The 12,035-nt window shown below is 47.1% G+C and overlaps 1 protein-coding gene across 1 annotated transcript in view; it reads left to right on the plus strand.

Annotated features, from left to right (window-relative positions):
• GLMP (glycosylated lysosomal membrane protein) overlaps positions 1-12,035 on the plus strand; it is a 98,780-nt gene that overhangs the window by 53,260 nt on the left and 33,485 nt on the right. The window contains exon 3 of the mRNA XM_086947622.1: positions 95-295. Coding sequence (XP_086803748.1) covers positions 95-295 — 201 coding nt within the window. The remainder of the gene's footprint in view (positions 1-94; positions 296-12,035) is intronic.

A 12,035-nucleotide genomic window follows, 5' to 3' on the forward strand; every position in this document is an offset into this window, starting at 1 on the left:
AGTATCCACCAGAAAGATTTTTATCGAATATAACTAACTTTATCATTGATGCAAAACTGCTTTTGTAATGTACAATTATGTGTTGTTGTTGTAGGTCTTTGAGTATTACGATGGTAACAACACTGCGGACTTCACTCACATCTCAAAGTCCTATTTCTACCCTGCATACAATCTGGAGGACCTTGTTTGGGAGCATGGGGTCTGGATCGTCAATGCAGGTACTCAGACAGCAGTGTTCCGTGGTTCCAATGCTTCCGACTCTAGCCACTTCCAGAATGGCAGCATCTCTTTTAGGGTAAGAATATGTTTGTAAACAGCTGATTTTGGTTTTTGAAGGTTGGTTAGTAGTGAACAAAACAAATAGTACTTTGATGTGTACATTAATGTGTTTATGCACCTTTCTGTTTCCCTACTATTGAGTTTTATTTCACAGTCCTGCATATTCACCACTCATGTAGTTTTTTGAAGTTCTTTATGTAGTCTTTTCATGGATCACATTTAACTCTGCCTCCTGGTGAATACTGTTGCAGAAGAAGACTTTGCTTTGCTTTCTTAGGCTCTTGTAGCATTCAGGATCTTTTGAGATTTTTAATGGACAATGCATTTCGGTCTTCATAAATACTACTGTTTGGCACAGTCTGATTGCCCGTTTTTAAGCAATTCCCCTGCCACACTCTGACAAAATGGCGTAGGCAGGGTAGGATTGTAAATGAATTGCACCCAAACCTACTGCAATAAATGAGACTGATTTACTAAGAAAAGGGACCAAGCGCAGCAGCTTAGAAGCTGATAACAATGCTGAGCTTCTGACATAAGCATTCCATTCTTGATCTAACACCACTACATCTCCTCTGCTACAGATGATTGTGTCCTAAACTACTGTTGTATTATTAAATATTGTGCCTCGCCTATCTGCCTGAGCTCTATCACATCTTTATTCACTGTTCAAGAAACTGGCTCTGTAGTAACTGCCCTTCCAGAAATACCAATAGCATATAACATATTGTGCTTTTGGGCGGTCTTTGATTTGAGGATTAGATTTTCCAACTTGTGAGTGGGCTCTTTTCCAGATATTTTCTTTGTCCTTCAGAAAATCCTACTCTGCAATAGACACTTATTTTTCTACTGCTATCTTGGATATCTGTACTGTTTCTGATGCAGAGTTTAGTGGCAATAGGCACAGCTTTGAATATGTCTTATTACACTGGAGTTCTCCTCTCCACATCAATCACATCAATGCTCTCTGTATTTATAGGCAAGGTCACATCAACACTGTGTGTAGTGATGGTCCAACATGCTTTTTTCTTCTGTTTTAAGCTCCCATTCATTCTAAAAATTCCATAATATCTGCAAAAATTCCTATTTGTTCTATAGGATTGTGCTTTTATTTTTTTTTTTATTCGAGTAAGAGCCTTCTGAAAATTAATCTCTGGTAAAAATGCTTTTATTGTTTGAGATGTGCCTCTTTTTAACTTTAACCCGCTCTTAAAACCGTCTATGCCCCAATGCAGAAAGGTTTTTGATGTTATTAAATATGATTTTCATGTGATTTAGTCTTAAAATTTCAGGTGTAACACCCAGTTGCCAGAAAAGTTGTTATTCCGCTCCTGCTACCAAACCTAAAACCAACCATGTTTTCCCTTTTTAGGTCTCGCCTAGCCTTGCTGTGCACATGCGCAGCTCGCTCGGTGAGATTTATTGCTCATGAGGAGTTTGACAAAAGGGCTTTAAGCCCCTCTCCTTATTTCCATTTGCTGGCGCCACCGTTTATGCTAAACGGTGGCCTGCCATTGGAAATAAGCTTTCTGGGGAGACTCCTTTTGGCTTTTTTGTCCGGCCCATCCGGACTGGATCACCTGCATCACAGCTGTCGTGAAGCAGTTTCTTATCGCAAGAGGCGTGTTATGTAAACAAGCCCTGCGATCCAGTCCGGATGGGCCGGACAAAAAAGGAGACTTGGTGCTGCGTGTTTATTTTTGCATCCCGCTTTCACTTTAAAGTGAAAGCGCAATGCAAAAATCAACAGCGGCTGCCTGTTCTATTGGAGAAATTACAACTTATAGCAGCGAGCGTGAAGCCTATACCTCGGTTTTCCTACACCCACTCACATATGTCTCTACCCTACTGCGGGACTGTGTCTTTCATCGTCCACTGTGCACGCCTCGATCTGCAAAACAGAAATTGGCCACAGTTCCCTGTTTCCTGGAAGCTGGGAGAAGTCCTTTTAAAGTTGCTCGAGCAGCTCGTTTCCTATTGGCTGGGGAGCTACATACACAAACACAAATGGCACAGCAGCAGCCAGGGCAGCGCAGCCAGCACCGCGGATCCATCAGGCCCCCATAGCCGCAGGCCTGCGCGCGCAGCCCACTGCCCGCAGCTCCCAGCCCCCTCTACCCCCTTATGATGTAGCCAGGGACCCCTCGCTGCACCCCCTTGCCCCGGATCTGTCGTCTCTGAGGGTGCAGACAGCTCAGGGCACCTCACCTCCTTCCTTTTTTTGTTGCAGACCGCTCAGGGCTCCCCACCTCCTTCCTTTTTTTGTTGCTAAGCCTGGAAGAAAAAATGCCGATCATGTCATGATAGGCTTACCAAAGTATTCTATTTTTAATATTCTTTTGAATACCTTTCCCACATCTCGTGTTTGCTAATGTTCGGGCCATAGAAAGAAACCAACAACAAAGGATTACAAGACATGCGCAAATTGAACCATAAATAACCAACCGAAGAGACCGGATCTATTTTTATTTTTGTACCTTCCCACCTCCTGGACTTTTGTTTCCGATGCGTTTTCGTTTTTTAATTCATGCAATTTATCCCAGGCCCCCTGTGGATATCAAGATGAACAAGCAAAGGCCCAAGAGAAACATCATCCAGAACAAATACGTAAGTGCCAAACGGGGTGCTGTGTATGCAGCGATGCCTGCTGCATGGGGACATTTTAAAGGGCTGCAATTCTGCCTTCCCACAATTGTCACTGGCATTAATCCGATTATAGTGACAGTAAGCGCTGTGGACTATGACGTTTGTGCATTTTATAAATTATGTGGGGGGCAAAGGGTATGTGTATGATAAACCTTGGAAATCATTATAAAAGAAAGTTTACAAAAAAGTCATATTAGAATTGCACGCTGAATAATACATGTATTTGTGGCACATTAAAGTGCATTATTGTGAGCAATGATCATACACTAAATAGATTGTATGTCTTCTGTCCATCCGGACAGGATTTTATTTTGAGTCAGAAGAATAGTTTTGATTGTTAAAAATGTCAAGCGGGCACAGCCGTGACCTTCAACATTTACAGGACAACAACAAAAAGGACAGAAATGGAAAAAGCACAAAATATGTCTGTACATTAGCTTTTCAATGGGACAGACGTCAAATTTTAGACCACACCATTGCAATTATTCATGTTACATACACTTTTTGCATATGGGGTTTATGTGTCGACGTTTCGATGCCTTTCTTAGATTGTGGGCATCATCATCAGGACATTGGATGACATTATTGTTGTCTTAATTATTAAAACCATATCAATTGGCAAAATTAAGACGGCCGGTGAACCTGTATTCTCGTGGTTAGCCTGGCGTTGTGCGCAGAGTAATCTGCAGCTTCGCGGTACGTTATAGAAATCGCGCGTAGGTTTAATCACAGCATTATTTAGGGGATCCGCCGAAATGGAGCACCAGATCGCCAGACCCGCGGCTGCCTTCAAGTTATCCCGAAAGAGCCATTGTGCATTTCGGCGGATCCCCTAAATAATGCTGTGATTAAACCTACGCGCGATTTCTATAACGTACCGCGAAGCTGCAGATTACTCTGCGCACAACGCCAGGCTAACCACGAGAATACAGGTTCACCGGCCGTCTTAATTCTGCCAATTGATATGGTTTTAATAATTAAGACAACAATAATGTCATCCAATGTCCTGATGATGATGCCCACAATCTAAGAAAGGCATCGAAACGTCGACACATAAACCCCATATGCAAAAAGTGTATGTAACATGAATAATTGCAATGGTGTGGTCTAAAATTTGACGTCTGTCCCATTGAAAAGCTAATGTACAGACATATTTTGTGCTTTTTCCATTTCTGTCCTTTTTGTTGTTGTCCTGTAAATGTTGAAGGTCACGGCTGTGCCCGCTTGACATTTTTAACAATCAAAACTATTCTTCTGACTCAAAATAAAATCCTGTCCGGATGGACAGAAGACATACAATCTATTTAGTGTATGATCATTGCTCACAATAATTCTTGTTATAGGGACCACTGTTCTTTATAATACTTAATGCCCAAGGTCCCTATGTGATACCTTATGGGTTCCCTTGTTTGTTTGACACATTAAAGTGCATAGCATAAAACCCTTCTGTATGTCGAATTTCCTTCGGGTTACAGACATTTTCTCGTACTGTAAAGTGAGCTGTTTTGCGCCTTTTACAAGAAAGATCAAACTGTAGGCGTTATATATAAATTAGTACAGTTATAGATAATTGCAGGAGTAAGTTATGGTTGACAACCTAAGCATGTCAGAAGGCACAGAAGATTCCTCGTTTGTTGGGACCGTTTCTATTGTACGTTTGCTAGCTGGTCTACGCTGTGCGCCTTTACTTACAGGTGTCTCTACTGCTTTTTTCTTACATGTAAAAATCTTGTTTTGTTGTTACTACCAGCTTTGTTGGTGATGAGCCAAAGTGGTTTTGTTTGTTTTGCTATAAAGAAAAACAAATCAATCAATCAATCAATCATAGGCATTTGTAGAGCGCACTACTTACCCGGAGGGTCTCAAGGCGCTAGGGGGGGGGGGGGGTGCTGCTACTGCTCGAACAGCCAGGTCTTGAGCTTCTTCCTGAAGGCGAGGTGGTCTTGGGTCAGGTGCAGGTCGGTCGGAAGGGAGTTCCAGGTCTTGGCGGCCAGGTAGGAGAAGGACCTTCCTCCTGTCGTCGCTCTTCGGATGCGGGGGACGGCGGCGAGGGCGTGACTGGCTGATCGGAGGTGTCGTTTGGGAGCGTAGTAGTTGATGCGGTTGTTGAGGTAGCTCGGGCCTTGGTCGTGAAGGGCTTTTTGAGCGTGGGTGAGGAGACGGAAGGTGATTCTCTTGTTGACTGGGAGCCAGTGCAGGTCTCTCAGGTGTTCGGAGATGTGGCTGTGTCGTGGGACGTTGAGGATGAGTCTGGCTGAGGCGTTCTGGATCCGTTGGAGTCTCTTCTGGAGCTTGGCGGTGGTGCCGGCGTAGAGGGCGTTGCCGTATTCCAGTCGGCTGGTGACGAGGGCCTGGGTGACCGTCTTCCTGGTCTCGGTGGAGATCCACCGGAAGATCTTCCGTAGCATGCGCAGGATGTTGAAGCACGACGAGGATACGGCGTTGACTTGCCTGGTCATGGAGAGGGAGGAGTCCAGGATGAAGCCCAGGTTGCGTGCGTGGTCTGTCGGTTTGGGTGCGGTGCCCAGGGCGGGGGGCCACCAGGAGTCGTCCCAGGCGGAGGGCAAGGATCCCAGGATGAGGACTTCCGTCTTGTCCGAGTTTAGCTTCAGGCGGCTGGTCGACATCCACTCGGCTACCTCTTTCATTCCTTCGTGAAGGTTGGCTCTGGCGGCGGCGGGGTCGTTGGTCAGGGAGAGGATCAGCTGGGTGTCGTCGGCGTAGGAGATGATGTTAAGGTTGTGTTGGCGTGCGATGGTCGCGAGGGGGCTCATGTAGACGTTGAAGAGGGTTGGGCTCCGTGAGGAACCTTGGGGTACGCCGCAGATGAGTTCGGTGGCCTCTGACTTGTACGGTGGTAGGCGGACTCTGTGTCCTTCCGCTGAGGAAGGAGACGATCCATTCCAGTGCCTTCTCCTGGATTCCGACGTTGCTGAGGCGCTGCACTAGGGTGCGGTGGCAGACGGTGTCGAAGGCCGCGGAGAGGTCTAGGAGGATGAGGGCCGCTGTTTCTCCGTTGTCCATCAGGGCTCGAATGTCATCGGTGGCAGCGATGAGGGCGGTCTCGGTGCTGTGGTTGGCCGGGAAGCCCGACTGCGAGGGGTCGAGGGATCCATTCGTCTCGAGGAAGGTGGTCAGCTGCTTGTTGACGGTCTTCTCGATGACTTTGGCCGGAAACGGGAGCAGCGAGATGGGACGGTAATTCTTGAGTTCGGTGGAGTCCGCTGTTGGTTTCTTGAGTAGAGCGCTGAGTTCGGCATGCTTCCAGCTCTCTGGGAAGGTGGCGGTGGTGAAGGAGGTGTTGATGATGTCCCGTAGGTGGGGTGCGATGACATCGTTGGCTTTGTTGAAGATGTGGTGAGGGCAAGGGTCGGTCGGAGATCCGGAGTGGATGGAGTTCATCATGCAGACGGTGTCGTCGGTGCTGATGTGGGTCCAGGCGCGGATGGTGGTGGTGGGGGGCGTTGGTTCGGTCGTGTCAGTCGTGGCGTTCGTCAGTTGGGTGCTGAAGCTGTCGTGTATGTCCGCGATCTTGTTGTGGAAGTAGGAGGCGAGGGAGTTGCAGAGTTCTTGCGAAGGGGTGATGTCGTTGTTTCCGGCGTTGGGGTTGGAGAGCTCTTTCACGATGTTGAAGAGTTCCTTGCTGTTGTGTGCGTTGTTGTCCAGCCGGTCCTTGAAGGCAGTTTTCTTGGTGGCGCGGAGCAGCTGGTGGTGTTTCCGGGTGGCAAGCTTGAGGGTGGTCATGTTGTCCGGTGTTGGTTCTCTTCTCCAGGCTTTCTCGAGGACTCGGCAGTTCTTCTTGGAGCTCTTGAGTTCGTCGGTGAACCATGGGGCCTTCTTGCTGCCGGGTCTGCTGGGCGGGGTCCTCAGTGGGGCGAGTTCGTCCGCGCAGTTGCTGATCCACTTCGTTAGGTTGTCGGCGGCCTGGCTGGGGTTCGCTGAGCTGGCGGGAGGGTGCTGGCTCAGGGAAGCGGCGAGCTGGTCGGCTGTGATCTTGTTCCAGCTTCTACGGGCAACCTGTTGCTGGTGGTGGTGGGTCGTCGTTCTTCTGAAGGTGAAGTGGACGCAGCTGTGGTCCGTCCAGTGAAGTCCAGTGGCGTGGGTGAAGGCGATGTCTTTGCTGGATGAGAAGACGGCGTCGAGTGTGTGACCGGCGAGGTGGGTGGGGGTGGTCACCATCTGCTTGAGGCCGAGATTGGCGAGGTTGTCGAGCAGGGTGGAGGTGTTGTGATCGTTGTTGTTCTCCAGGTGGAAGTTGAGGTCCCCCAGGAGGATGTAGTCAGCGGAGGGGAGGGCATGCGGGCTGACTAAGTCGGCGATGTCCTCGCTGAAGTGTGTGCGTGGTCCCGGGGGTCGGTAGATCAGGGTGCCTCTGAGGGTGGTTCTCGGGTCGGTGTGGATCTGGAAGTGTAGGTGTTCGGCGGTGGTCAGGATGCCGTCGGTGTTGGTCGTGATGCGGATGGTGTCCCTGTGGATGATGGCGATGCCTCCTCCCGTTTGGTTGGCGGTGCGGTCCCTCCGGGTGATCTTGTAGCCCTCTGGGATGGCGATGGCGATGTCGGGAGCGGAGGAGGCGTTCATCCAGGTTTCGGTGAGGAAGGCAACGTCAGGAGCTGTGGTGTCGATGAGGTTCCAGAGTTCGATGGCGTGTCTGTGGACGGAGCGGGTGTTGAGCAGGATGCACTTGAGGTGGTTGCTGCTGGTGTTCGTCTTGGCGGGTGCTGGTGCGTGGCAGGTCCGGATGCAGGTGAACTTGCAGGCGTTGCAGCCGAAGGGTCCGTGCAACTGCAAGTTCTAATCGCGGCAGGAGATCTGCGCTCCGCAGCTACAGAAACAAGCATTAAAAATGCAATAGGTCTCTCCTTTGATTAAGTTAAAGTCATTTGCTTTGCTATACAATACCATTAGCAAAGCAAATGGCTTTAACTTAATCAAAGGTGAGACCTATTGCATTTTCAATGCTTGTTTGAGTCAACCCACAAGGGGCCTCCCTGCTGCAGCTGAACATTTTCAGAACGTACTTAGGCTTCCCATTAAAAAAAGAAGTGTGCAGCGCCTATAATTTGTAGCTAAAATCTACGGGCAGCAAATTAAATAGAAACTTCATTCTGAGCAAACTATGTAATCTTTTTCTAGGTGCACCTTTACCGCCATCGTTCCTATATGGGTCCTCTCCATGCATTCCATCATAGAACTACTGTTGCTTATGGAACAGATTGTGACTGGATATTCTGTGCTGGCCATCAGTTGATCAGATAACTTTTGGTTAAGTACATTGGCTTAGAGAGAGAGTATATATTGTGGCCTAACAGGTTACTTTACAGCAGGGTTTGTACTTTTGCTTGTTTAGATTACCCCCTCCCTGTAAATTATATAGGGGTACCTTTCTCCTTTTTGATTATTGATCAGAGAACTTTGCCAGGTTGCTGTCAGTTTGCCATCGGAAGACACAGCAGCCTCAAGTAATGACGGGCACCAAAAGACGTCTCACATTTGTTTTAAATTTTTCCTATTTGGGCTCAGTGGAGCTGCGTTGTATAAATCGTCAAGTGTAGGGGGTACATTTGGACCTATTATGATGGCTGTTATCTGCAGTATCTTTCACACATTTGCCTGCCCAGTGTCTGGTACCAGGCTCTTCTCACTGCTTACCTGCCGGCACAGCTTGTCTGCTGTTCGGCATACACAGGGCTAGGCTCTGAACGCATAGGGCTAAAAGTTTGAGTTGAGAATACTACTTTTGCAGCATTGATATGCAGGATACCTGTGATGTGTTACCTGGTATCTTTCTTTGTCTTGAGTGCTTATTGGTGCCTTTGATCCTCCTCATGGACCTCATTGCATTCAGAAGAGTAACATTAAGTTATCGAAACATTAATATAGCGCAACAAATCACCCCCGCAGGGGTATCTCGGCGCTTGCAGCGCAGTCCCAGCGGAGAAAGAAAAAGAAGAAATATGGTCAAAAGAGCCAGGTTTTAGTAGCTTTTTTTAAGCAGACACAGTCAGAGCAGACGTGAATGTGAAGCGGGAGCATTTCAATGAAGGGGGCCCAGGTATGAAAGGGATCGACCGCAATGTCTTGCTGTGCGAATACAGCGTGAACAGAGCAAGAACTGCTCCTTGGATCTTAAATTTCTGGTGGGCAGATGGATTTGAGAGCTTGTTTTGAAGATATGTTAGCCCTTAACCTGTGTACCAGGCACGGAAGCTTGAAAATTGCTTGCTTCCTAATGTGAAGCCAGTGCAGTGTCTAAGCCTAGGTTCAGAAGATGTGCGAGGTGGAAGCTTGAGGACAAGACTGGCTGCGGTGTTCTGACCTATTTGTAGTCTAGACAGGAGAGAATCAGCTGCTGCCATTAGGACATTTCCATAATCTTGGTGGCTAACCACCAGTGCCTGTGTGAGTGTCTTTCTGGTTTGGAGAGGCAGCCATTGAAATACTCTTCTCAACATACGCATTATATCAAAACAGGTGCTGCGTGTAGATTTCACCTTCTCGCACTCATTTAGAGGCTGTCCTCAATTAAAATGCTTAGGTGTTTGGCCACCTTTTTGGGTTGAGGGGGAGGGCATCATTCAGGTGGCCACCAATCATTCGTCCAGTAGTGATGGGCCTTGCCAAACAGCACAATTTCTGATTTATCCCCATTGAACTGTAGGCAATCGTGGGACACTCTGGAAGCAATTTTCCTCATGCATTCCCTGAATTTCAGTTTAATCCATCAGGATTTGTAGAGCGCGGCTGCTTCGCCCATGAGATTCTCGAGGCGCTGTGGCATCATGCTGCATAGATCATACTTCCTGTTCCTATTGGTTGAACATCCAGGTCTTGAGGTCCTTCTTGAACTGCTGTAGTGATGGAGAGGCACTGTGGTGCACGGGGGGTGTTCCGGGTATAAGCCGACAGGTGGGAGAATGAGCGGCCTCCCCTGTTTGCCTACAGATGCGCTAGATAGCTGCTAGGGAGTTTCCTGTTGGGGGAATTTTACTTGTTTTTTAGGTACTTTGGACCTTCATTATGTAGTGCCTTGTAAGCATGGGTGAGCAGCTTGATAAGCAGCAATTTGTCAGAAGACATAGCTTAAAATGTGACCTCTGTCACTGAAACACAGCAAATGTGACTAGATAAATACAGAATTTAAAGACCTCTATATTTATTACTTGGCTTTTTGCAACCCACCAAAAACCGTCTCACAACCTACCAGTGGATTACGAACCACAGTTTGGTAAACACTGCAGTAGAGTGAAGCTTATCCCACATTCATGCCGTGTGTAGGAGAGCCCACTCTTACATCCATATTTCAGACACGTAGGGGAGGGTCTTTACCAAACCACCACACAGGTCAGGTATGTGTGGTGTAGGTTTTTTTAATTGAATTAATCTAAATTTGGTGCCAATTGCTTGCTCTTGCGGAGCAACATTGCCTTCTTCCAGTCATGCAAATGCTCTCACGTCCACCTCTGAGGCCACTCAAGGCCAAGAAGAAGTCTGGATGTGAATCACCTGGGATCAGTGGAACTGCAAAGCTTTGCATACCCTTTTCACCCTTTAGCAGTTTGACTTTAAGGGGATTGAAGTCTGGGCGGTCTTTAAAGGTATGGGTGTGGTGGAAGAGGGCATGATGAAGCTTTAGGTAGCTGAAAAAGTGGCAATTGTGTATGCCAAATTCATTTTGATTATCTTCAAATGGTCTTGTGGAATTCTGGGCCACAACTTCACCGATCGTTGAGATACTGATGTTGCACAACCTGTTAAATCGCTGTGAGGTCATTACTCTCTTTGTGCAACATAGTTCCCCACTTCAGAGGGATCTCCTTCATAAGTCTGCCCTGCTATTAGCAATAGCCAAGGCTTTGTGCTAAAGTTTTAAAATGGCCCTGACCTGCGATAGTCTAGCTGGGACACGTCCACTGTAGAGAATATGTGCAGGGTGTGACTATCCCATAAACCACCTCTCAGATGCAAACACAAGATAATAGAGTGGGCCAAACTGCCATTGACCGATCTCTAACCTTTGTGAGGCTCTGTCTCTGTAGTATTACACCACATCCGCCATGCCCAGGCATCTGTCAACGTAGACTTGAAACAATTAACCAGTGATACCTAAGGGACTCAAGTAAACAATTATAGAGGAAAATCTATGTTCACATGACTAAAAGATCCATTTCCTTTTGTTGGAATGGAAGTGACACTACACGTCTCCAATGCACACTGCTGTGGCAAATTCTGTAAGGTGTCTGCTACCTCAGGAAGCACAAGTGGAGCTGTGGGACCTGTCTAGTATGCTATCTAGTACCCTATTGTAACCACCTCCGAGTATCAATCGGCTGTGGCTGATATAGGATTTGTGTTATGCAGTTGAGGCAGATATGTATGTTAGAGGTGTGCTGTGTACAGAGGAGGCAATGAATCAGCCCAAATACGACGCACCATACTTTAGCGATCGGGATAGGAGAGTGAGTTGGAGGTCCATTCCTTTTGAGCCATGTGTGAATTCAACATATAGATCTTTGGAAAATCCATACTCTGTTAAGAAACCGCACTTGGTTCCCATCAGATTTGTCTCTTGTAGGAAAGGATGTCTTTTGGCCTCTTTTATGACCACCACAATCTTGATTTTTCTTCTCCAAGATGCCATTGATGTTCCATATCCATTGCCGAAGGGGGCTGTCCAGCTTCCTGTGTAACCGTCATGTGGAGGGATGTTTTTATAACTATCCTAGGGTGCTTTTTTGTGCTTATCTGAGCGAATGGAATCCACTTTAACCAGGAAACCCAAGAATGAAACTACCAAATCCCCCCCACCCCATACTTCAGAATAAGAAGCATCTGTCAACAAGGTCAAGATATGCCCTTTCTGAACACTCCCAGAAACCACTTCATCTGTACCCAATACGCTTAAATCTGAATAATAAAGAGGAACAGAAATAAGCAACCAAGGATAACTTAAGATAACTTTAACAAAAATAAAAATACTTGACTGTCCCTCAAGGCCTTGTTGTTAACCAAGCTGAGAGAAGAAGGCCATATGAACTAATCTGTCAAAAGAATGTGTTATCAGGGCATGAGATTGTATTCTGTCTGGATAAATAGTAAAACATTTTGTCTTA

The sequence above is a fragment of the Lissotriton vulgaris genome, chromosome 12, assembly GCF_964263255.1.
Source record: "Lissotriton vulgaris chromosome 12, aLisVul1.2, whole genome shotgun sequence".
In the NCBI taxonomy this organism is placed as follows: Eukaryota; Metazoa; Chordata; class Amphibia; order Caudata; family Salamandridae; genus Lissotriton; species Lissotriton vulgaris.